Source organism: Schistocerca serialis, chromosome 1 (genome assembly GCF_023864345.2).
Source record: "Schistocerca serialis cubense isolate TAMUIC-IGC-003099 chromosome 1, iqSchSeri2.2, whole genome shotgun sequence".
Classification (NCBI taxonomy): domain Eukaryota; kingdom Metazoa; phylum Arthropoda; class Insecta; order Orthoptera; family Acrididae; genus Schistocerca; species Schistocerca serialis.
The window spans coordinates 1255046621-1255074359 of NC_064638.1; the positions used below are offsets into that span (position 1 = coordinate 1255046621).

A 27739-nucleotide genomic window follows, 5' to 3' on the forward strand; every position below is an offset into this window, starting at 1 on the left:
AGTCACCCATGACTATTAAATTTTCGTCTCCCTTCACTATCTGAATAATTTCTTTTATTTTTTCTAATTACACTTTTGTAATGTGTTTGACATGTTCCACACACAAGAGGATCCCATCTTTTGTGGGTCTATGGAATGAATAATTAACCTAATCTAATCTAATCTCAGTAGGACATCCAACAACTCTGTCAATCAATGCTAAGTCGAATAACTGCTTGCATAAGGTTCAGAGATGGACCAACGTGTTATTGACTTTCTCTTGAATAAATTATCCATTTTTTCTGAAACTGTAATAATTTGTTTGTCTGTACATATACTTCACATCTACCGATTTCCATTCTATTCCAATACTCCTTTCTTTTTGTCGTCTTAGAGTGTATATTCAAAGTTTATTGATTCTTCCTCTTAGCTACGTCAATGTAAAGGCAGCAACTAAAGATTGTTAAGGAATAAACCACAGCAGTACACCTCATCAACCAATGAGTAGTACCGATAAATTACTGAAAACTGTTCTACGTTCAACTGTGTGTGTTCAAACTTGAGATTTCACCACTAGCAAACCAGTGTTAATCACAAGTCCAAATTGACTGAAATCTTACAAAAATGTTAAGAGTTCAAACCATTTCATCTTGCTAACTTGCTGAAATCTTAAGTCTACACCACTAAATAGCCATGGATTTTCTAAGTGTTAGCCACAAATGTACAAGTATTTCACAAGATCCTGACCCATAAAAATAATATTTCTGAACATTACACTACACTACACGACTCTCTCTCTCTCTCTCTCTCTCTCTCTCTCTCTCTCTCTCTCTCACTCACTGTTCACAGATACATATATCCATTACTACTCCAGTTCTCACACAGAAATGACTATTGATTGCTTCGTCTGTCTGTGTTTTATCCTATGAAGCACCACAGGACATTCCCCATATGACTTCTAGCATGGCATAAAGGATGTGGAAATAGAGGTTGTCATAACTCTGGATGATGGGTTGTATATATGATTGTTGTCAATGAACTGTGATTACCAAAACTACAAAATTGTTCAGGCTTTCATGGCCGCTTGTTGACAAACTGCCTCTTGGCTTCTGTCTCGGGTTCTTTGGCTGGCATTCATCTAATGATTTTACTGACGTTTCGCCAGCATGAGTGGCTGCCATTGTCAAGCTTCACCCTCCATAGCCGGTGGTGAACAGGAGCCGACCTCGCGGCCGCAGGCTATATGTACCCGGCTAGCCAACGTCCGAGGGATTCTCCGCGGTCATTTCCGGTGCGGTTCTCCTCTTGCTACCTACGACGGTCGTTCGCTGCAGTACGGGAAGCCAGGATCCGTTGACCTTAAGGCTTTCCTCTTTCTTGTTCAAACTGTTCGCGTGTTTTTGTATTTCTACAGCTTCTCTGAACAAGCGCGTGTGATAATGCTTCTCTACAGCCAGAACTTCTGTGTCGGCAAATTTTACTACGTGGACTGTCTCACTCAGTGCTTCCTTTGCCACGGCCGATTTCTCCACCTGCCCAACCTGCAATGTCGCTTATGCTCTTTGATCCTGGTGTTAATTGATCGTCCAGTCATTCCGACATAAACTTTTCCACATGTGCATGGAATACGGTATATTCCCGACACTGCAAATGGCCCCCTTTTCTCCTTTGCCGATCTAAGACACACTTTGATCTTCCTTGTCGGTTTGAAAATCATCTTTACGCCTTGTTTGCGCAATATACGGCCGATTCTGTCCATCACTCTTGGAATGTATGGCAGAAAGGCCATACCCAACATTTCTTTTTCTGATTCCTTACTTCGCCGAATGTTTGGCTCTGTTACACTTCTAATATAACTTGTGGAGTACCCGTTGCTCCTCAGAACACTTTCCAGGTGTTGCATTTCCCATCTGAGGTGCTGCGCCTCACATATTCGTCCTGCTCGCATTACAAGCGTATTAATCATGCCTCTTTTCTGGCTCGGGTGGTGGTTTGATAGTTTGTGCAGGTATTGGTCTGTGTGTGTCAGCTTTCGATACACACTGTGTCCCAGGTTTTCACCATCCCTTGTGACCAACACATCTAGAAATGGCAGCTTTTTGTCCTTTTCTATTTCCATGGTAAATTTTATGTTGGCATGGAGGCTGTTCAAGTGTCTTAGGAAGTCACCGAGCTGTTCTTCACCATGGCTCCACACCACAAAAGTATCATCGACGTACCTGTACCACACCTTAGGTTTGCAAGTCGCCAAGTCCAGTGCCTGTGCTTCGAATTGTTCCATGAAGAAGTTGGCCACCACTGGACTAAGACGACTACCCATGGCGACACCTTCCAGCTATTCGTAGAAATCGCCATTCCACGTGAAACAGCTCGTGGTGAGACATGCATGGAAGAGCTTTGTGATGTCTTGCGGGAAAATGGAACCGATGTGCTCCAGAGCGTCACTCAGTAGCATTTTCATAAACAAAGAAACAACAGCGAAGCTGACCAAGATGTCTTTTGGTGCAAGTTGCAGTTCTTCATGTGGTTGGAGCAGAGAGGCCAAGTGTTTTGCCAGTTTATACATCGGTGAGCCAGGAGCACTAACAATCAGTCTTAGTAGAACGTTGTTCTTGTGGATCTTGGGTAATCTATACAGGCAAGGTGGTAGGGCTTCTGTGTTGCGCAGGTTTCTCTGCATGTCCGCCAGCAGAGAAGATGCTTTGATTAATTGATTCGTATTCCGTGTGATACGCTCCGTCGGATCGGCACTTAGTTTTCAGTACGTCATCGGATCTAATAGGTCTCAGATCTCTTGCTCATAATCTTCGGTCTTCATTACGACGGTCGCATTCCCTTTATCAGCAGGCAGTACCAATATTCTCTTGTCAGCACTGAGATTCTTAATGGCTTGTAGCTCTTCTTTCTTCAGGTTGCAAGCTGGTGGTTTTGCTCGGCGCAGTATCCTGGCTGTTTCAGTGCATATTTCCTCTGCCCTTTCACAAGGAAGGGTCCGAATGGGCGCTTCGGTACTGGCAATGATGTCGCCCATAGGTACAGTTCTCAGGAGGATAGCGAAATTCCCTCCTTTTTGAAGAACAGACACTTCCTCTTTGGTCATTTGTCATTCAGTGAGGTTGACCACTGTGTGTGACATATCAGGAATCATCTTGTCGGTCTGCTTCCGGTATCTTTCAAACTTTTTCTTTTGCCACTCGGTGCAGCACTCGTGTTCGTTCTGCATGCTCCTGTGAGTGAAGCTGTCGATATTGTCCCAGTCATCTTGATGCATTCTGCTACTTAGTTGATAGAAAATGTCCAAACACACTGATCCGTTCTTGCCAAGTCTCTCCGTGTTGTATGAATTCGCTCACGAAGAAAAGTTCGTTCCATTCTCTCGTAGATGCGATGTGCTTGGGGGTGCTGAATAGGCGCTTACATTTCAAGAACTTCGGTGTAGCACCTTCATCTCGGCACCATGACAGAAAGGCGAGAGAGGACATCAACCGCGCTTTCTTCTACCGTCATTGGTCAAGGCGTCGGTACAATATGCAAATCCGTAGAGGCGTAATACAAAATTGTTAAGGCTTTCGTGGCCACTTGTTGACAAACTGCCTATTGGCTTCTGTCTCAGGTTCTTCGAACGGCATTCATCTAATGATTTTACTGATGTTTCGCCAGCATGAGTGGCTGGCATTGTCAAAGCTTCACCCTCCATTGCCGGTGGTGAACTGGAGCTGAGCTAGCAGCCGCAAACTATATGTACCTGGCGCGCCAACATCTGAGGGTTTCTCCTAGGTCATTTCCAGTGCGGTTCCCCTCTTGCTACCTGCGATGGTTGTTCGCTGCAGTACGGTAAGCCAGGATCCGTTTACCATAAGGCTTTCCTCTTTCTTGTTGAAACTGTTCGGGTGTTTTTGTATTTCTACAGCATCTCTGAAGAACAATTTAACCGTAGTAACAAGAATCAATAACATGTTGCCACACATATAAACAACCGGTAATGAGTTTATTCATTGACAATATCACAGACTGTGGCTCGTTTGCATCTATGGAACACTAAATATGAATCAAACAATACTTCAGGACGAAACTTGCCCGCGAAAGGCAAAGATCCCGAGTTCGAGTCTCGGTCCAGCACACAGTTTTAATCTGCCAGGAAGTTTCATATCAGAGCACACTCCGCTGCAGAGTGAAAATCTCATTCTGGAATACTTCAGGACATTTCTAGCATGCCAATTTATAACTACAAAGAGTCGCTGAATGCTGGTACACGTTCCAGCCTCTCACATCAATACCTTGCAGCAGTGAAGTGCATAAGTTAAGAGTGTACATCAACATTTACCTTTCGAGCTTAAATATAAGTGGGTCAAAAACGAGATATGTTTGTTTGTTTGTATAATGATAGATATGTTGTACTGAATGAATTCAGTGCAGAATTAGCAATCAGTGACTGACAGTCAACCTCCAATCTCTAAAGTTCTTTTAAAGTCAAGTTTTAATATGATAGTATAGTAGTAACTTGGTGTCGATCTACTGAATACTTGGGACATGAGTTTAACGGCATATTGCCATTTTTAGGACACATGATAAATAGAGTAGGAATAAGACAAGACTCTCATAAGCAAGGAGTGATTAGTAAATGCCTGCAATCATCACACAAAAAAAAAAAAAAAAAAGCTGCGAGCATATTTAGGGATGGGAGGATTTCACATAAAGTTTTTGAACCAATCAAATCAGTCCCAAATGCACCACATATGACAAAGTTACTGAAATGATATTCAGTGTGGTGATGGACACAAGAATCCACAGCTGAGTTCTTAGTTATCAAACACAGTTTAGTGTCAGCAGCATTACTGGTGCATCCTGATTTCAGTCAACCATTCCATTTTGCAACAGGTGCCTCAGATTATGGCCTCAGGGCCAGACTGTACCAAGAAACATGATGAGGTGAGGTGTTGTAGTTGAACCCAAACATATAGGTTTTGTAAGCCATCATATATTCTGAAAGAAATTATGGCATAATGGAAAAAGATACATTAGCAGTAGTACAGGCTTTTAAAAAGTTCAAATGCCTATTAGAAGGACATGAGATTATCGCCCCTAGTGATCACACATCATTAACGCTACTCTCAAAAAGTAAGTTTTTACACTGTAGACCCACTAGTTGTGCTATGTTCTTGCAGCACTTCAGTTTTTCTACAAGTTATATCAAAGCCAACAAAAACAGAGTACCAGGTGCATCGTCCAGGCTTCCAATAGTTTTACGGCAACAAGAAGATCTCAGAGAATGTGGCACTTTTGCAATATATTTTTTTACATCTACATATATATACTCCACTAGCCACCAAGCAGTGTGTGGCAACAGACAGTTTAGATAAGGATGTTATAAATTTCTGTCATAACTTGCAAACAGAGCAACACAGAGGGCGCAGAGTGGGATCCTTACCAGACAGGACTGATGGAGTACATCGAAAAAGTTCAAAGAAGAGCACCACATTTTGTATTATCACAAAATATGGGAGAGAGTATCATTGAAATGATACAGGATTTGGGCTGGACATCATTAAAAGAAAGGTGTTTTTTGTTGCGATGGAATCTTCTCACGAAATTCCAATCATCAACTTTCTCCTCTGAATGCGAAAATATACTGTTGACACCGACCTACATAGGAAGAAATGATCACCACGATAAACTAAGGGAAATCAGAGCTCGTACAGAAAGATATAGGTGTTCGTTCTTTCTGCGCACTATACGAAATTATAATAATATAGAATTGTGAAAGTGGTTCGATGAACCCTCTGCCAGGTGCTTAAATGTAATTTGCAGAGTATCGATATAGATGTAGATCAAACACCACTTAAACGTGTTCAACAGTTAGCAAATAGGGGTGAGTAGTTCAACAATAGATGGAAGCTTCAAAAGGGATACTATGCCACAAAAGTTACACTTCGAGTAACTGGTTGCTCTGTATTCCTTTCAGCTGTATTGAATTAATAACAGTACATATATCTAGGCTATGGTCAGTTTGCCCCTATGAAATGTATTGTACACATTAAAAAGTATTATCACATGCACTGGTGAGTTAAAAAAAGTTTCACAGTAGTGTGAGGCATGTCAGAAGGTGAAAATACAGATAACAAAACTACACAGCTTACTTGATCCTGTAATACCTTATGGGTTACATGATGGATTTTTAAGGTCCATGGCCTCAGTAGGCCACCTGTATGCGATTCGATACCTCGCTCAGTGTTGGCTTGGCAGCCATCTGAGATGGCAGTGTTGATCGCCGCTTCCGCCAAGTGCGAGGTTCAAGCAGTAAGCTGGTTTCTCCATGCAAGGAAGTTACCGCTTGTAGAGATTCATCAGGAACTGAGGTTTACGGTGAAGAGTGCATGTTCATACAGCACGTCCGCAAATGGTGCAGGGCTTTTGCTGAGGGTCGTATGGATGTTTACAATGAAGAACGGAGTGAAGGCCACTGATTTTGGATGCAACTGTCCAGAAGATCAACAGGGAGCTGCTCAAAGATTGGAGAGTCACTGTCAGTGAACTTGTTGAATGCATTCTTGAAGTTTCCGACAGCAAAATTGAAAGAAATTTAACAGAAATGTTAGGTTATTGCAAGGTGTGTGCTCGCTGGGTCCCCAGATGCTGACTGACGGACACAAGGAGCAACGCCTTGACTGTGCTCGCAAGTTTCTTCAACAATGTGAGGGGGGGGAGGCAACAAGGAGAAGTTGTTGTACTCTATTGTCACGGGAGATGAAACGTGTGTGTTTCATTACACCCCTGAAACAAAACAGCAATTTCGTCCGTGGTGTCACTCCGGTTCACCATCACCAAAGAAATTCAAACAAAAACAGTCAGCAGGAAAGGTTATGGCAACTCTGTTTTGAGATCAGAAGGGGGTACTCCTCATCGATTTCATGGAACCTGGGATGACAAAAAATTCAGACAGATGTTGTGCAACATTGACCAAACTCAGGCTAGCAATCCAGGATCGCTGGAGAGGATGACTGATGGAGGGAGTAGTGCTTCTTCACGACAATGCTCGATCCCATGTTGCTCGTCAAACACAGGAGCTTTGGAAGAAACTTGGGTGGACTGTTATGCCCTAACCCCCGTACAGCCCAGACTTAGTCCCCAGCGATTATCGCCTCTTCCTCAATCTGAAGGAAAACTTAGGTGGCAAACGCTTCAAGAGCAATGATGAAGTCCGAGCAGAGGTCACACACTCCCTCAACGGGTTGGCAGCAGACTCCTTCGACTTAGGAGTACAAAAGTGGGAGCACCGTCTTCAAAAGTGTGTTGAAAAAAATGGAGACTATGTTGAAAAATAGACAAAAATATAAGCTTTTCAATTATGTATAAATTAATAACAATAAACAATGTTTTCTATTTGTAAAAAATATGGGAACCGTACTTTTGGTACAACCCTCATATTTGTTTGTAGTGTAGCCACGTATGGAAGTGAAACATGAACAACAAACAGTTTACACAAGAAGAAAATAGAAGCTTTTGAAATATGGTGTTACAGAAGAATGCTGAAGATTAGATAGGTAGATCACGTAACAAATGAGTAGGTACTGAATAGAATTGGGCAGAAGAGAAACTTGTGGCACAACTTGACTAGAAGAAGGGATTGGTTGGAAGGATACATTCTGGGGCATAGAGGGATCACCAATTTAGTATGGAGGGAAGCGTGAAGTGTAAAAACCGTAGTGATGAATACACCAAACACATTCAGAAGGATGTATGTTGCGGTACTAACTTGGAGATTAAGAGGCTTCCATAGGATAGAGTAGCATGGATAACTGCATCAAGCCAGTCTCTGGACTGAAGACCACAACAACAATAACAACAATTATCTAAGTTGCGGGATGCCCTCAGTTACTATTAAGATATGTGTAAGCAGATACAATCATGCAAACTTGAGGGGGTGGCAGATGTAAGGGTGGAAATGCGCATGGTGGTCAATGGGATTTGGTGATATGCGCCTTTACTGCTGAATTGAGAATGCAAAATTGTGTATGTCAGGACTCAGAATCTGCAGAGCAGTGTGGCATGCCATGGAGCTCCATCCATGGCCAAATTATGTGATAATGGGACTTGTTAACTACTGAAACTTGCAGAAAACACAGAACTGGACTGAACTTGTTATGAATTTTAAGAAGATATTGTCAGTCAGAAGTTAAACCAATTTGTAACTGCAACAATAAACCTACCAGCGCATGTTACTACATAATAGTAGTCATTTCACAGGAGAAGTCTGGTGGAAGGTGGGGTTCCTCTGAAACGAGTAAGAAGATTGTATCAAGAAGGACAGAACCCTCACATAATGGTAACGAGGTAAGTGAGTGCAGTAGGAGATAGGTACAGCAGGTGTGGGACACAGACCTTGTCACAACCAGGGAGATTTGTTTTTTCCTAAGTGTCTAATGAAGGCACACACAAGGCACTCAGATACTGGTGTGAACTCTGTTTCTGACCTATCCTCTCTCAATCGAGCCACTCATCCAACTGTTATTCTCTCCTGCTTACCCACACTCCTATTTTTTTATTCATTATTAAGTCTACTCCTGCATTACCCGTATTTGATTTTGTATTTATAACCCTGTATTCACCTGACCAAAAGTCTTGTTGCTCCTGCCACCGAACTTCACTAATTCCCACTATATCTAACTTTAACCTATCCAATTACCTTTTTATATTTTCTAACCTCCCTGCCCGATTAAGGGTTCTGACATTCCACGCTCCGATCCGTAGAACGCCAGTTTGCTTTCTCCTGATACCGTCGTCCTCTTGAGAAGTCCCCGCCCGGAGATCCAAATGGGGAACTATTTTACATCCGGAATATTTTACCCAAGAGGAAGCCATCATTTAACCATACAGTAAAGCTGCATGCCCTCGGGAACAATTACGGCTGCAGTTTCCCCTTGCTTTCAGCCGTTCACAGTACCAGCACAGCAAGGCCGTTTTGGTTAGTGTTACAAGACCAGATCAGTCAATCATCCAGACTGTTGCCCCTGCAACTACTGAAAAGGCTGCTGCCCCTCTTCAGGAGATTATTAAGAACTGATTTTTTTTTAAATTCCACCCCTAAGGGGATGAAATGATTTTTGAAAATATGTCACTATTAAGGCAATTTTGAAACTCTAACTAAGAACATTGGTATTTGGTTTCTTAGTCAAAAATTGAAAAAATACATGCCTCAACATTTTCGGAAATTCAGCTACTAAGGGAGTAAAATAGAGGGTGGAAGCTTTATTGAAAATACACTACTCGCCATTAAAATTGCAACACCAAGAAGAAATGCAGATGATAAACGGGTATTCATTGGACAAATATGTTATACTAGAACTGACACGTGATTACGTTTTCATGCAATTTGGGTGCACAGATCCTGAGAAATCAGTACCCAGAACAACCACCTCTGGCTGTAATAACAGCCTTGATATGCCTGGGCATTGAGTCAAACAGAGCTTGGATGGCGTGTACAGGTACAGCTGCTCGTGTAGCTTCAACACGATACCACAGTTCATCAAGAGTAGTGACTGGCATATTGGGATGAGCCAGTCGCTCGGCCACCATTGACCAGAAGTTTTCAATTAGTGAGAGGTCTGGAGAATGTGCTGGCCAGGGCATCAGTCGAACATTTTCTGTATCCAGAAAGGCCTGTACAGGACATGCAACATGCAGTCATGCATTATCCTGCTGAAATGTAGGGTTTCATAGGGATCGAATGAAGGGTAGAGCCAAGGGTCATAACACATCTGAAAAGTAACGTCCACTGTTCAAAGTGCCGTCAATGCGAACAAGAGGTGATCGATATGTGTAACCAATGGCACCCCATACCATCACGCCGGGTGATACGCCAGTATGGCAACGACGAATACATGCTTCCAATAAGCGTTCACCACAATGTCACCAAACACAGATGCGACCATCATGATGCTGTAAACGGAAGCTGGATTCATCCAAAAAAATGACATTTTGCCTTTCGTGCACCCAGGTTTGTCATTGAGTACACCATCGCAGGCACTCCTGTCTGTGATGCAGCGTCAAGGGTAACCACAGCCATGGTCTCCGATTTGATAGTCCATGCTGCTGCAAATGTCGTTGAACTGTTCGTGCAGATGGTTGTTGTCTTGCAAATGTCCCCATCTGTTGACTCAGGGATCGAGACGTGGCTGCATGATCCACTACAGCCATGCGGATAATATGCCTGTCATCTCAACTGCTAGTGATACGAGGCCATTGGGATCCAATACGAGGCCGTTGGGATCCAGTACGGCGTTCTGTATTACCCTCCTGAACCCACCGATTCCATATTTTGCTAACAGTCATTGGATTTCAACCAATGTGAGCAGCAATGTCGCGATATGATAAACCGCAATCGCGATAGGATACAATCCGACCTTTATCAAAGTCGGAAACGTGTTGGTAAGAATTTTTCCTCCTTACACGAGGCATCACAACAACGTCTCACCATGCAATGCCAGTCACCTGCTGTTTGTGTATGAGAAATCGATTGGAAACTTTCCTCATGTCAGCATTTTGTAGGTGTCACCACTGATGCCAACCTTGTGTGAATGCTCTGAAAAGCTAATCATTTGCATTTCACAGCATCTTCTTCCCGTTGGGTAAATTTCGCATCTGTAGCACATCATCTTCAAGGTGTGTCAATTTTAATGGCCAGTAGAGTAAATGACTATTAATGATTAACTAATTAAAATAATTCATTTTTAGAGTAAATCATAGTTAAAGAACTGCTAATAGATTTTTAAAGATACAATTATGAAAACTATATCTAAAAACAAAGATGATGTGACTTACCAAACGAAACCGCTGGCAGGTCGATAGACACACAAACAAACACAAACATACACACAAAATTCAAGCTTTAGCAACCAACGGTTGCTTCATCAGGAAAGAGGGAAGGAGGGGGAAAGACGAAAGGATGTGGGTTTTAAGGGAGAGGGTAAGGAGTCATTCCAATCCCGGGAGCGGAAAGACTTACCTTAGGGGGAAAAAAGGACAGGTATACACTCGCACACACACCCATATGGGTGTGTGTGCGAGTGTATATCTGTCCTTTTTTCCCCCTAAGGTAAGTCTTTCCGCTCCCGGGATTGGAATGACTCCTTACCCTCTCCCTTAAAACCCACATCCTTTCGTCTTTCCCCCTACTTCCCTCTTTCCTGATGAAGCAACCGTTGGTTGTGAAAGCTTGAATTTTGTGTGTATGTTTGTGTTTGTTTGTGTGTCTATCGACCTGCCAGCGGTTTTGTTTGGTAAGTCACATCATCTTTGTTTTTAGATATATTTTTCCCACGTGGAATGTTTCCCTCTATTATATCCATATCAATTATGAAAACTGATATTTGACATATACATTAAAAATTAAAATTTCGGTAGTTCTGGATTTCAAGGGTGAAATAGGGCATGAACATCTGTATGAAAATATTTCATTATGAAAGCATTTTCAAAGCCAAATATCAGAAAATTCATACTTGGCTTCTCATTTTTTTTAAAAAAAGACCATGTTCCACTGTGTTTAGGAAATTCAAGCCCCTAAGGGATATCAAAAATTTTTAAAGCAAGAGCTACGAAAATTGATATTGGACTTTTAAGGAAACATGTGTTATGGGATGATAGTTTCTACGGAAATACCACCACAAGAACTCAATAGTCAGGATTAGGAAAACCTCTGACTCCTGCTACAATAATCGCTTTTCAGTCAGAAGTACATTTGGAAGAGACCATGCCTTAATTGGTATGAAAAGTTTAGATGATGTTGCAATTTGTGAATGATGTGAAAATTCATTACAGATAAACAAGAAAATCTGTGCAGGCCACAACGTCTATGCGAGTGAAGCAGTGGGCACTAAGCTTGTCCATAAATAAAATGCAAACATTGAACTGCAAAGCTCCAGTAGCCTACCTTAGAATTCAGTGAAAAAGCTGTACCCTTGCATATGGTCTTGCGGCCTGAGAACTTGTACACAATATGATATGCAGACTTGACCAAGTGGGAGAGTGGTTTATGCCTTCAGTAGCGCAAATGCTTCACACACTTCCTGCTCCAGTCCTGTCGCGCACTTGTTCTATTCAATCAGAGGCAGACCACCTATGAAAGCAGCCATGTCATAAACCTACTCAGCTGCATCATTGTAAAGTTTTTATTATGTTTTTCCCCTTCCTCTGTCTTGTCATTCCCTCCCATTTCCATGCTTCCACATCACATTCACTGAGCACCACACCATATCAGCCCTGTTGTCCTTGTATCACATACCTAGCTTGTGCAACAGCCACCCATCCCTACGGCATTCCTAGCCAGAAAACCTGCTGCCACCCTCCAAGCCACTAGCTACCCTCAACTCAACATTTCTTCCTGCCTTCTGCCTCTCTCCCCCTCTACCTACCCCACCCAACACAACACCCACCCCAGCCTAGTTCACATGCCGATATGAAATCCCAGCACTGCATGTCCAATCGGCACAATATAAGAGCACTGTGTGTGTGAGTGTGTGTGTGTGTGTGTGTGTGTACTCAGCTCGACAAATGATTTATTCTGGAAGCTAGCTTTTATTATTTTTTCTTTCTTTCCCCTTTCACTTTTGTGTGTGTGTGTGTGTGTGTGTGTGTGTGTGTGTGTGTGTGTGTGTGTGTGTGTGTGTACTCAGCTCGACAAATGATTTATTCTGGAAGCTAGCTTTTATTTATTTTTTTCCTTTCTTTCTCCTTTCACTTTCATGTATGGTGTTTGGTGAGTGGTCTCCTTTACTCCTAAATTATTTCTAAATTATTTATATTCTGCCAGAACTTTCCTTGTTGAATTATCAAGACTAAATATATGATGATCACAGAGAAGTTGCCAGGTGAGTGGCTGTTATTGAAGTAAAGCCGATTTTGCAAGATCACCATTCTGGGTGACTTCATAGTTTTCCATTCTGATACACTGAAACTTACAGACTCCTTAATGTATCTGGTTAATTTGAATTGCTCTCATGTAAATGAATCAGTACGAGTCTAAAAAGCACTGTGGTTAATTCAGTATTGTGAAGCAGAAGCAGTAATATTTATTCAAACTAAATATAACTTTTTCAGTTATGTTACTTTATATTTTCTTTGTACAGTAACAGATTGATCAGCATTTAGGAATTCCTCCTAACACCTTATGTGATGGGTAAATGTAATGTAACTACAAACTTAAGTTTGTTATCATGTGGCAAATTTGACACAAATGTGTACTGAAACACAATAAAATTTTAAATTTAATATCTAATTTTAGTACGTTGTTGACATTTCATATTTAGTGCCAACTTAAAATTCTGAATAACTTTTCTTCTGTGATGTTTAAAAATCTTCCTTTTTTTTTATCTACAAATCCTACGCTCTTCTTCAAGAAATAGGAAGTCAGATGCCAATAACTTTGGTATCTTTTTTGTGTTACCATTTAACTGTTTGGGATGTAAACATTTTTCTAATTACATTGGGTTGTAATTTCACTTTCATATTAGGCACTAAAAAGTTTAGTATAGAGTGATTCTGAACAGACCTGGAAAATAGTGCGCAAAATCACAAATGAAGCTGAACAGTCAGTATATGGCAAATGGAAACAATGGCGCACTTGAGCACACCATACATATAAAAGGGGTGAGACAGTGAGATTTTAACCGAAAACAAGTTACTTTAAGGGTGATATTAATGCGCTCTCCAGTTCAACAAAAAAATAAAAATTTACAGTTTTTACAAAAACCTTGAAGTAAATGTACAAGGTATATCGAATCATCTGATTTAAAAAAAAATCACAGTTCTAGTAAAAAATGGTGTCAGGACAGCAGAAAGCATTTTGCGTTCTATGTTTTGTGCAGTGAGGGTCAGTAATAACTGTTCAGTGTGACTTTTGTACTAGATACAGTGTGGATCATCCTACAGCACAGAGCATTAGAATAGGCATGAACAACTCCGAAAAACAGGTTGTTTGTGTAAAGGCAAATCCCTGGACTGTCCCCGGGTGTCTGGTGTGCTCAAGTGTGCCATGGTTTCACAAGGAGTCTGCAGAAATCCATTCGCTGTGCAGCTGGACAGCTGAACATGCCCCCAATGTCCATCTGGAATGTGTTGTGTTGATGTTTACACATGAAACTATACAAAACTCAGCTACTGCAAGCTCTTTGTGAAAGTGACAAACAAAAATGTGTGGAGTTCTGTAATTCTGTCCTTGGCAAGATGGAGGATGACAGCTTTCTTCCAAGCTTAGTATTTATTGACAAGGCAACATTCCATTTAAATGGAAAGGGGAATCATCATAATGTGAGAATACGGGGTACAGAACAACCACATGAAGTCGTTCAACATGAGAAGGACCCTCCAAAATTTAATGTGTTTTGTGCAGTTTCACAGGAAAAGGTGTATGGTCCATTTTTCTTTGTCAAGAACACTATTACAGGAAGCACAAATCTTTCTTTTCCCACAGCTGGAGACTGATTTAAATGACTTCATTTACCAACAGTATGGGGCACCCCCACATTGGCATCTGGAAGTGACGGACTTTTTAAATCAAGGGTTACTGAATGATGGATAGGTCACACTAGACCAAATGATTCATTCTTATATTACTGGCCTCCAAGGTCACTGGACCTGACTGTATTTGATAATTTCTTAGTATCTATCAAAACATGTGGTGCATGTTAGAAATCTATTCTGTGACAAATCTAAAGTTTTCAGCGAGAAAAATTTTTCGGGTGCAACAATAAGAACTGCATACGCCAAACTGGCATTTTACGACAATTCGACAATTAATCTGGGGGGGGGGGGGGGGCAACCACGCACCACATGTTCTAATGAAAGCACAAAAATCGTCTGAAGATGAATCGTAATGATTTGAAACCGGTAATGGTACCTTTTGAATAAAGGAACTGAAAATAAATTTGTGGCTGGTTGGTCTCAACACCATCAACATTTGTCCACAGAATTCATTGTTTATTAGTTTCAGAAATATAGATGTGCCAAATTGGATGATTCTTTTCGATACACCAAAACTTATAAAAAAATAGTGGCACTACTGATGCAAGAGTGAAAATACCTTAACAGAACATATGAAAAAATAAGAGCATCTATTTAGCAGTCATCAAAAATGAGAACAAATGAAGAATTACTGACACACATTAAATAATAAAGTTCTCAGAATTTATTTCACGATGGAAAACAAGATATATTCGGAATGATCATATGTAGGAAGGGCAAGTGGAACTTACTGATTTCTTGGAATAATTCTGTGGATACACAGTGCAACTTTTAGGACAATGTGACATAAAATAATAAATGGAGGATTCAAAAATAGCCGTGTGCTTTGGTCACAGGATTTCTTTAGTAACTAGTCACTGCAAATGTTACAAAAATGCTCAACAGACATTAGAAAACAAGCACTGTGTAATATGGAAAGCATAAACCTCAGCAAGTTAATTAGTCTCACATTCCACGGATCATTTGCACAATAAATTGAAATGATATGAACCAAGTCATATCACACTCAAAATAAGAAACAAATTTGTAAATACATCTACATGCTTGAGTTGGCAATTTTTGTCTTCCCCATGACCTTTTGGACATTACAATAATAGGAATTCTTCAACAGAATATATGGAACTGTCAATGAGGAACCTCATTTAGTTTTCAAATTGTACTTGGCTGCTTGTCAAGATATTTTATGAGCAGCAGTCAAATGAAAACCAAACACTCACCACAACATGATCATCAAATTGCTCCATTCAAAAGTAATCACCAAATGCATTAAGAAATTTATACCACTAGGAGATGAAATAATATATTACTGTTTCATACAATGTGGTCAGCCGCTAATGGTTCCCCAACTGCACCCCCTCTTGTGCTTCCTCATCTGAATGCAACCAACATCCGTGCATGTCTTTCTTCAGGTAGCTAGAGATGTAAAAATCCCATGGTGAACAATGCGGGCTGCAAGGAGGATGTTGCAGTGTTTCCCAATCAAATCACTGAAACATAGCCTTCGTCCAATTGGCAGTGTGGGGGCCGGCATTATCATGAAACATGATGATTCCCTCCGACAGCATTTCAACTGTATAACGCATCACAGTTTCTGCAAAGAGTCTTCATAGTGCTGCACACCGATTATGGTACCACACTTGTGGAATTTGATGAGCAGGGGGACCATGCAGTTGAAGGAGGGGCCCATTATGACCTTATGTGGTACCATCATTTTGAGTCTGAGGGCAAACAGCAAAGCCAATATGAAAACATCCCATACCCTCCTGCCAAAGATACTCAAAGCTATTCCCACAGATTCCAGTATGGTCTCGGTGAACTCCTCCTTCAACTGCAGGGGCCCTCTGCTTGTCAAGATTCTCAGGTGCGAAACCACAATCAATACGCAGCACTATGAAGATACTTTGCAGAAACTGCAGCACAACATAAAGTCAAAATGCCCAGGAATGCTGTTGGATGGAATCATCCTTTTGTATAACACCTGCACCACACTGCCAATCCAATGAAGACTATGCTTTAGTGATTTGGTTGGGAAACACTGCAACATGCTCCGTACACCCTGGCTCATTCACTCTTTCACATTTTTGGTGACCTAAAGAAAGACACGCGTAGATGTCAGTTTCACCTGGATGGAGAAGTGCAAGAATGGGTGCAATTGTGGATCTGTTAGCAGCCGACCGAATTCTATCAAACAGAAATTAATTTACTCATGTTCCAGTGGGTAAATACCTTAATGCATGTGATCATTAATGCCTAACTCCTTAAACAGATATCTACAGGATGATCACAAATGAGCACATATTATTCTTACAGCATACTTGTTTTGCAATGATAACTTTCTTTCTTACAGACGAGTTACCCCAGAACATTACTACACATGATATAACTGACAGAAAATATGTAAAATTTACCAACTTAACTGATCTGTCTCTCTGCATAGGGGAGATGCTGAGTCACAGATAGGAACAACAAAAAGACTGTCACACATAAAGCTTTTGGCCAGTAAGGCCTTTGTCAAAAATGGACCCCCCCCCCCCCCCCCCCACACACACACATGCGCAAACGCAACTCACATACACTTGACTGCAGTCTCAGGCAACTGAAGCCACTGAAGCAACTGAACTGTGTGGCTTCAGTTGCCTGAGACTGTAGTCATGTGTATGTGAGTTGTGTGTCGTCTATTTTTGATGAAGGCCTTACTGGTTGAAAGGTTTTTTTGTGACACTTATCACTGCTGTGAATGTACAGAGGTGAATATTTTATGTCCTTTGAAATTGAGGGGTCAATGATACTTTAAGAACATTGTTTAGCATTTCTTCTGTTGCTGTATATACGCTTGACAAAATAATTTAACTAGATAGATAAAAAAATCTACTCACAAAGCAGCGGCAGAACACACACATAAAAGAGAATTGTAATTAGGCAAGGTTTGGGAGCCAGTGGCTCCTTCTTCAGACAGAGGGGTTGAAAGGGAAGGAAGAGGGGTGAAGGAAAACAACTGGAGAGGTCTAGGAAAAGGGGCAGACTTTGTGAAAGTCACACAGAACTGTGGGTTAGGGGAGACTTGCTGCACGGGATGAGAAGGAAAGATTGAATCAGTCTTTCCTTTTCATCCTGTGCAGCAAGTTTCCCATGACCCACTGTTCTGGTCGATTTTCCCAAAGTCTACCCCTTTTCCTAGATCTCTCCAGTCCTTTTCCCTTCAACCCTTCTGTACGTATACTTGGACTGAATGCTACAGTAGTGTCAACCGCAAAATGAAGTAATATTGCTTGTTGTATATTATATATTTTGTATATCGTTAACATATACTAGGAACAACAGCAGATCTACGATTCTGTCTTGGGGAACCCTGTATGTGATTGCTCACCAATCAGAAGACTCTCCCCTGATTACGCTGGTTGAATTATTAAGTAAATTCTCTGCATTGCCAAAGCTGCAAAAATTCTAATTCCAATAAAAACATAGCACTTTTTGAAACTTCTAACTAGTAGAATGACTATATAAGGATGATTTGAAAATTAGAGAAATTCAATTTCCTACAATGGGGAATCCAAAATCATCCTTTCCAAACAGGCAGAGATGGTTGGTGGGGGGGAGAGGGGGGGGGGGGGGAGTCTGGCACACCCTGTAGTTTCTGTCACACATTATAACATGCCTTAGGGAATACATATACAGACAGAAGTGTTTAATAATGGCAGGATGAACCTCCTGCCTAAACAATTTAGAATATTGCGACAAAAGTCTACATAAATATAAATGTTTAGCTGTCTATTTTTTTCCAAAGGGATGAAAATAAACTGAAACCACATTCTTTTTCATACAATCTCATTACATTTTCTGTCAAAAGAGAGAACAGTGATATTTTATAATTATGCAAATCATTTCAGTCTTCACAGAACTGAAAGGATGTATCATATTAAACAATTATAAACAGAGAAATAAATTAATAATATTTATGTACAATATAATTTAAAAAAGCTTGATACGTAAATTCTTTAAACAACTTCTGTAGACATTAAAACCAAGAGTGCCAATTACTTAAAAACAGTCAGAAACTTTAGTTTCACCATTGAAATTTTATCCAGTTTAGATAGCATAGTAACAATCAACAAGGATTTCAAAAGATGGGAAAAAAGCACACAAAACGAAATCAGATTCAAAATGTAAACACAATGACAAAAATTTGTAAATAAATGAAATTAAATAATTTTGCTGAATACCAACAGACTATATTTTTTATGGTCTTGTTATTGTAATGAGATGGTACCAGTTTTGCAGTTTTGTTACAATCGGTATTATGAACTGGAAAGATGGCACACTGAAAACCATGTCTTACACAAATGTCACATCAACAGAAGTATTAATTATCTTGTACATTCAGTCTACTTCTGTAGTACAATCATGTAGAATTTGGCCATCAGGGCCAATAACAGTTTGTATGGGGGTTTTGCAAAAGAAGCAGTCTTTGGCATTCATCAGATGGTGAGCAATGCATGATCTGAAATGTAGAGCAAACTGTTGTCCAGAAATAATTCACATAATTTTAGTACGGAAATGAAATATTTACAATAATTAAAAAATAAGAACTGTAATTTCTACAATGACATTATTCAACCACTGAAGAATAAAAAAGGTATTGGTATGAAGATTCACATTTCATAATCAACTAATTTCTCTCTAATAATAGAGTAACTGTGATAATTATACTTATATACTCAAAAGTATTGACAACAAAAATGCATATTGCTGGTAGAAATAATATGCTACATAATATGCTCAGAAAAGTCACAGCTCACCTACCACATAAAACAATGATAACAACGTGGACACTCACTAAGTTAATTACCTTAGCTGTGGAATGATTTTGTGTTATTAAAGACTATTCCCCTCCCCCTTCTTTTCTGTCAATACAATGATCTTTAGAAATGAAACATGAGCTTATTTTAATGTGAATAGCAAAAACAATATATGGGTCTTACCAAATGGACTGTTTTTGGGAACCAAAAAAAAAAAAAATCAAAATTTGGAAAGCAAGATAATCATCTGTAATTGTACCAGGATCCCTTACTGCTTGATGCGGGTCTGGAAGATCTAAAAAGGCCCATAGATCTCAATATGCTTTCTGCAGTAAAGTTTCGTTACAGAGGTTGAATAATAGTACAACGGCAATCAGTTATTAAAGTAACTTTATACCCCATATATCTGATTTATCACTCTTCAGAACATTGAGAAAAGAGAAGGAAATTAAACATAAAACAGCTAAGGAGCTTCTCCCCCATCCCCAAACTTCCCCCTGTTGTGTACATATCTTTATTTTTACAGCTAAGTACTATTTTACTACTTCATATATAATAAAATCACAGTACTATAATTGTTGCTGGTTTTATTGGAGTGGGAGAGTCACCTGACGACAACAGAGACATTTCAAAATTTTAAACAATTGTCAATGAATATGCTAATCAGTAGGTTTCCACAGACTTTAAAAAATGAGTAATAAGAGACTAAGAGAAATATATTTATTTTGTGTTTTTCATTAAAGAAATGTCAAAATGTGATTACAAAAGACTCCAATGATAACTGAAACAACTTTAACAGTACCGTCCACAGAGCTAACTTATACCCAGGCCACTGAAACTTTGTACTTCACATACACATTTCAAGTTGGCAGTGCAGAATGAGAATCATGAGGCACTAAGCACAGGGCACAAGCCAATGCCAGTGCAGTAATCACTGCTTGTTGTGATGTCGAAGCTCCCGTGTTACCATCTTTGTTTGTGTGGACATAAACAATGTGCATTGTGTATGGAATCTACTGTGTGTTTGCACTATACTGTGCTTTGCTTCATTGTGGTTTAGAAAATTCTGATACTTGGAAAATGTCACCAAAAAGACTAGGATAATTCTTTGCATGGAGGTGTGCCATTAAACAGCTGGACGCCGGAGTTACTGTGGACAACTTGCAAGTTTTATGAGCAGGAGAAAGTAGAAGTACATATTCATGGACAGCCATTAATTCCTGCCAATAAAGTTCAGGAACAAACATAAAAAATTCTTGGAATTAGTGCAAGAACAGTAGTAAGTAAGAAAGTGAGCTGTAATGATTCCGAGCCGTCTGGATAACATATATATACTTTTAGCAACTCCCAGAAAGAAGATAAAGCAGGCTCAGTCTATCACTGAATAAGATTCTTTCCAGACTAATGCAATTGTCAGACAAAGTGGCAAAGTTACTAGTGTCATTAAAAGAAAGCGGTCTTCTCAGAGGTGAGAAAATGTCACTAAAAACTGTGCTGGAAAGGATGGATTTCCTTTACAAAGCACTAAACGGATGCAAAGTCCTGTTAGAAAATGCACATACTGTTATGGCTCGAAGTATATTCTTGTACAAAATTGTGGGCCAAGGCATTTATTTGATAATAAGGCTTGACAAAGTGTGAGTTAAGCTGGGGAAGCTGTCAATAATGCTGGACGGATGACACTCCAAGCAGTAGTGGTCATCAACCGACCAGAAGGAGAGCTAGATTACTTGTGGTCCATGCAGGCTCTTCCAGTGGTTTCGTTCCTGATGCACTTTTAGTTTTTGAATCCAAAGAGACAGATGATTACCATGAAAGCATGGACCATACATGATTTGTTGAGTGGCTTAGAAAACTTTTAAAACACTTTCCTGTACCTATAATAACTGTAATGTATTATGCTCCATATCATTCAGTGCCTCTGAATGAAGCTCCAATCACAGATAATTGAAAAAAAGTTATGGTGCAGGGTTGCATTATATTCACTTGTTAAAGAAAATAAGCTTACAATGTCTACAACTGTAGTAGAAAAAATCACCAAGGACCAGACTGCTGCCATATCACTGCCATTTCAACCCTACTGAGGTATTATGAAGTGATGTGAAGACAAAAATAAGGAAAAATAAGAAGTCCTTTACAACAACAGGGGTGGAAAGACGTGGTGAAGCTCTTACAGCTGTGGATGCATCCTTGCGGAGGATGAAAGTCGAGCAAGTTGAAAAACTTATCCAAGCAGCACAGACATGGGAAGGTATCATCAGTGACCATCAACAATTAATGATATGTCTTGGCAATGATGACGACAACGATGGTTTTGGCGCTGACTCTAGCAATAGTGACAATGGGAAGCTGGGTGCAATTGCGCTACTGTCACCACAAATTGGCATGTGGTAAGCTATGAATAACAGTTATTTATTGCATCACTGTCATTATAAAATGAACAGCCAGAAGTTACAATCTTGCTTAGTATTTATTTTGCATACTATGTTTTCAAGATGCAAGTCATCATCAAATGATTATTTCCTGTATTTATTTGCTCCATTGTCAAAAAACATGTATTTTGTCAGGCTTAGGTCTACATTATTATATGATTGTTTATTTGCTGTCACTGTGATAGCAACTCTAAAACTAATTCTTACATTGTTATTGCTCAATAACAATTGCTTAAGAGATGGAAAAGAAAACGGTATTATCTGCTATGTCTATTGACACTGCTGCTGCAACATTGCTATTGTAGTATAGCCAACCTAATTTGACATAATGCAAGCTGCCAAATGCAATGTTTCGACGGCACAGGTATACACTGCAAGAAGTCTAGAACATAAAGACGGTAAAATAATAAACACAAGTGAAAAAGTGAGCAAAGACAAACCCTCATCTGCAGCTGGTTTGAGGTTAGGTGAGCGCACAAACACGTGTGTGTGTGTGTTTTTGTGTATGTGTACGTGGAGGGATGGACAGAGGATAAAAGAGAAAAGTAGTATAATGACTGCAGACAGACAGAGGCATCACCTTGTTTCTTACCTGCAAGACTGGTGGTTGCATGGTTTAAAAGTAGCACTTATTGGAAAAGCATAACATATTGTACACAAGTCATCCTCTGAAGCAATTTTTACTTCAGAAATTCTTCGCTGGTAACTTTCCAACATTCGTATCATATACACTACATGACTAATTTCTTCTTCTGTCACAGCCTCGGGATCTGAGAATAAAGAATACAGACGTTAATTGTACCAAAAGGAAAATTCACTCAAAACCTACAAAATTACAAGAAGACAGAATGCCTGTTATATTAAATAGGCCATATGGATCCTCTAGCACACTACTAGTTTCCATGAACTCTGTAGTTGGGAACTATCCCTTCAACATATCCTTGCAACCTGCCACAGTTCTGAATCTAGCTTCCATCAGCATACATCCCCTTTTTCCCCATTTCTATCTGAGTAGTATTTATTTGGTCAGAACTTATTCTGTTATTTTTTTCCCTTCAAGTTTCTCACTTTTTGGTTTCTTTCCATCTCCTTTTTCACTTTCCTGCTAGTTCCTCTTAGTCCATCTTCACCTCTTACTCTGTCCTTGTGTCATCTTTGGACTTAAGCTGCCAGTATACTACCTGTGATCTCCTACTGGTTCTCTAACATCTGTCTCATCCTTTTTGTCTCATACATACATACATCACCTTGTACCACATCAGATGGATCCATCTCAACCTGGATCTGAGTGACTTACCTCTCATTTCTAAGACTCTCCAACACATCTATCTTTTCTGCCACAGGAAGGGATAAACTTTATCTGATTTAAAAAATATCTATCCACACTACTTGGAATTTTGCCTCGTGAAGGAAATGTACTGGCTAACCATTCAGTCTACTTGTAATTTTGAAAACAGACGCTAAGCTTTCTTCTTTTGCACATGTTCCACAACACTCACCACAAATTTAACAACTCTGTCAACACCGACATGCTACACAAAGTGCTCAAGACAAAGTTACACAAATACTAAACCAAGGGCAGCAACAACTTATGACAATGGACGTAAAAATGATAATCTTGACAACAAACTTTATTAAGACAGTGGACCACATAGCTTTAATGACTGAAATTATGGAGATCTCGGGGTTACCTGCGGTTAAAATGAAATATGAAATAAAAGCCTTTACTGCACACTTATGCTTTTTCATCACACATCATGTTTTCTGTTTTAAATCATGTGAACTTATAAATGGAAGTAGTATGTAAAAAAAATACTAAACCATGAATTAATGTAAAATTAAAGATAAGAATGGATTTGAAATTACAGAAAATGTCACTTACAATTCCTGAATGAAAATGGTTTAGGATCCAACTTCTGGCGGCTCTTCTCAGCATTACCAAGAACAAAATGTAAGGAACTCATCTGAAAACTTGGCTCTGATAGCAAACATTTTGACACCTTGGGCACAGTTTCTCCTTTATCTAAAACAATTGCAAATCATTTCAATTTGGAAGAAACAATTTGTTAAATTAACAACAATAAGAAGAGAGAATGGACACTATTCACATAAAATTATGGCAAAGATACATTTCCTGCAAAGAAAAAGGAGATAAAAGGTAATGAGAGAGCAGGGAGGTATGCTAGTGTTTAAAGTCCTGTCAACAAAATGGTTATTGTCAGTAAAGTTCAGGCTCAGTGGCAGGATTGTGGCCTTATTTAAAATGGTCCTAACTACTACCTTACCTTTCTGCCTGCCTAACTAACATGACTGTTACTGGTTTCCTTAAGGCAGACTGGACAATGGCTAAGAAGGGAATTAATCACAGCCTATCCAACCCATTATCTGCCTGAAGTGAGCTAGAGCTCTTGGGGCTTTGAGAGCGCATAGAGATTACTTAACAATTCAACCAATGTAATCAGGGAGAGTCTTCTGATTGGGGAGAAATCACATATGGGGTTCCCCATGGCAGAATCATAGGTCCACTATTGTTTGTAGTATATGTTAATGCCATACAATATACTGTGTTTACTCGAATCTAAGCCACACCTTTTTTCCAGTTTTTGTAATCCAAAAAACCACCTGCGGCTTAGAATCGAGTGCAAAGTAAGTGGAAGTTCTGAAAAATGTTGGTAGGTGCCACCACAACTAACTTCTGCCATCGAATATATGTAGCGCTACACAGGCATGCTTTGCAGGCACAAAGATAAATACTGGCACCAAAACCTCTGCGTCAGTAAATAAATTGGGGGGGGGGGGGGGGAGGAAGAAGATGGATGCATTTTTATACATTATCCAACGAAGTAAATACAAATTCCGTATTGTTCATCTTCGAATGTAGCAGCATTTCAATGTACTACGAAAATCCAACTAACAGGACTGTTTGGGATGTTTGTCAATTTTTCTGAATTTTTTCCTACCTGTGAGAAGAGGTGGTTGCTAATAGGAACTTTTATGAATTGTGAATCATACGGAGTATTCTCTTCACCATAAGAATAATACAAATATAAACATTTTGCCATGTATCTTTCATGTTTGCTGCTATCTCATTTAAATCCTGTCTGCCTAATAAACTACGAAACTAGAGTGAGACAACAGCAAATGCGGAAGAATATACATATCATGTCACATTTATATTCGTATGCCTAATAGTGATACAGTCAGAAATGAAGCACGGAAATTGACTAGATTTATAAATCTAAGAGGACTCTAATTTCTGTGCAGAATGTAATGTACTAAAGAGGCATCTGCAAAGATTTTCAAATGGAGAAAAATTTTCGCTAAACTCTCGTTCAGAACATCTTCTACCATACGCAGTCTATTATTTGGTTCTTGTTGATCATTATCAAAGAAAGCAGCAGTCTAAGTAACAACTAATAGCAGTCTCTTGCCATTGTTTCACTAATGAGACGATTCCTCTCTCTCTCTCTCTTCTTTAATTGTAAGCGGTGGTAGCGTGCACAAAAGCAAGCCATGCCACGAGTGGTGACAGGCTGTAAACACTCATTATCAGAAGCCAGCTGGACTGGCCAAGTGGTTTTAGGATCTATAGTCTGGAGCTGCGCGACCGCTATGGTCGCAGGTTCGAATCCTGCCTCGGGCATGGATGTGTGTGATGTCCTTAGGTTAGTTAGGTTTAAGTAGTTCTAAGTTCTAGAGGACTGATGACCTCAGAAGTTAAGTCCCACAGTGCTCAGAGCCATTTGAACTCATTAACAGAAGGCGACAAACAATGCACGACACATTACAGTAATGCATTTTCAGCTTAGAGTGATGTAAACACCTATAACAAAGAGAACGGCACTTATCAGATCAAATAAAAATAAGCAGGCAATTCAAACCAGATGAAGCACGTGAAAAAGGAAGGGTACCCATATAAATACGGACGGAATGCCCGACGCATAGCAATGGCTACCTGGTAAAGCTTAACTGCTAAGCTTACGACTCGAACCAAACTACTGTAGCAGTATTGTCATTCATTCGGCCTAAATTGTGTCTCATATTACAATGGACCAACTTTGTTTCGATTTGGTGGTGTGGCCTAAAACTTTTCTCTCCCCTTGAATTTCGAGACTCAAATTTCTGGTGCGGCTGAGGTTCGGGAAATGTTTTTTTCCTTGATTTTGAGTCTCATTTTTCAGGTGCGGCTTAGATTCAAGTAAATATGGTATATAATATACAGTGAGCAGTATTGGTTCTTTTTGTATTGTGAGAACTACAAGAAAAACAGAAATGTGCATTTGGATAGCTAGACTGTAATTTAAATATCACTCCTACTGTTAAGTCCATTGCTCTCACCAGTCTCACTTGCTAAACGAGTAAAGGAAGGATATTACTTCTAACGATGATGCAGATAGATAGCATAACCTTTATGTAGCACAGGAATTTTTCAGTACCACTGAGAAAAATGAGAAACACATACATCAGATCATATTCCCCTGACTGGTGGTTGGGCTAATATGGTCCTGCATAGAATTTAATGGCTTCCAAAAGCCCTTAGGCTTTTTGGGGTTTTGAAACTCAATGCCCTAAATGTAATCTTTACAGTCTGGTCCTGTCCTTATTGCTTGTATCTCTTTGAATCCATGCTTCCAAGGGGCATTCTCTTTGCTATGTTACCTACTCATTTTAGCTTTTGTTTCTATTTCCCACATTTCTCTTCCTTGTACTGACAAACATAGTCAGAGCTCTAAAGGCTCAAAATACAATGGTTAAGTCTGTGTATTAGCTCTGTTTAGCACCCCCAGGAAAATAGGTGTGGTACACAATGTCTCCTCAGGAAGAAGCAGTAGCACCAGATATGCATAACTAGCTTTGCCTTTTTGTTCACAAACTCCAACAGGCTGTAGGCAGTGGAGGCCAAGTTGATGCTGTGTTTCTTGACATCTGAAAGACCAGCTTTACACTATCACCTCATAAACAAAACAAAATCACTCTAGGTACATACAAGCATAATGTAACAGTTACCTGTTCAAATAAGCCTTCGGTAGCTGCGCCTCATTCGGACCTGGCTGAAAAGTTGGTGGTGGGAACAGTTAACTACTAATAACGTGGTCCACACTGGATTTGCAGATAAACTGTTGTTTATTCAAACAAATTTTCTCCCCTATTCAGTTACTCAGTAACATAAATATTTAATTGTAATGTGTGGAAAACTAGTGTACAACAACAGCTACCTTAAGTTCTAATTGCTGTAATCTTATAAAAGAAGGAAGTCATTTTTGTCAGTCTATGGAAGGTTATGAAATGGGCAAGATCTGTGACCAAAAATACTGGACAATGTACCAAAGAAAATGTAGAAGAGTTTTCAAGTTGGTAACGGTATGGCGATTTATTAAATTTCATGTCTGGGGGTTCACTCCATGATTCAATGACTGTTTTTAATGACTTTCTGTGAACTTACAACTATTCTCATCGACAGTGTTTAACTGCAATAATAACTAATGCAAACTGTGACAATAGTATGACTTGGAACTGTATTATTTCTAAATGACAGTTACTGTGTACATCGTTTACATTTCAATTTGACTGTTAGATCTGAAAGACAGTGTTTTAAGACTATTACAATGTGACAGTGTTAATTATTTGTTTGCTACATGTGAACTATTGTGTAATTTCAGTGTTAGGTTACTGCAGTGGCACAATCACATAATAGAACATCAAATGAGTGTATTATGTGGGTAACCATGTATCTGTACATAATTTATATAGATGAGACTGGATCTGACCATAAGCAGTTGTTCAGCCAACATCTAAATGCAATTAAAGCGTGCAAAGCACAAATCCAGTGTGGACCACATTATTAGTAGTAAACTGTCCCCATCACCAACTTTTCAGCCAGGCTTGATGGAGGCACAACTACCAAAGGTATACTTGTACAGGTAATGGTTATATTAAACAAGGACTGAAGTCTTCTAAGGAAAGGGAGCTCAATACTTCTTTCTAAACATGAGACACATTGCTGTAAGTGAAAGCAGA

The 27739-nt window shown here is 39.7% G+C and overlaps 1 protein-coding gene across 2 annotated transcripts in view; it reads right to left on the reverse strand.

Moving 5' to 3' along the window:
- Positions 1-18301: 18301 nt before the first annotated feature.
- LOC126419419 (E3 ubiquitin-protein ligase RNF123-like) overlaps positions 18302-27739 on the reverse strand; it is a 165858-nt gene continuing 156420 nt past the window's right edge. For both annotated transcript variants that reach the window (XM_050086618.1, XM_050086610.1), the window contains exons 19-21: positions 23604-23744; positions 22314-22491; positions 18302-18991 (exon numbers count right to left, since the gene is read on the reverse strand). In XM_050086618.1, the coding sequence (XP_049942575.1) occupies positions 18871-18991; positions 22314-22491; positions 23604-23744 (440 nt within the window). In that variant the 3' untranslated portion in view covers positions 18302-18870. The remainder of the gene's footprint in view (positions 18992-22313; positions 22492-23603; positions 23745-27739) is intronic.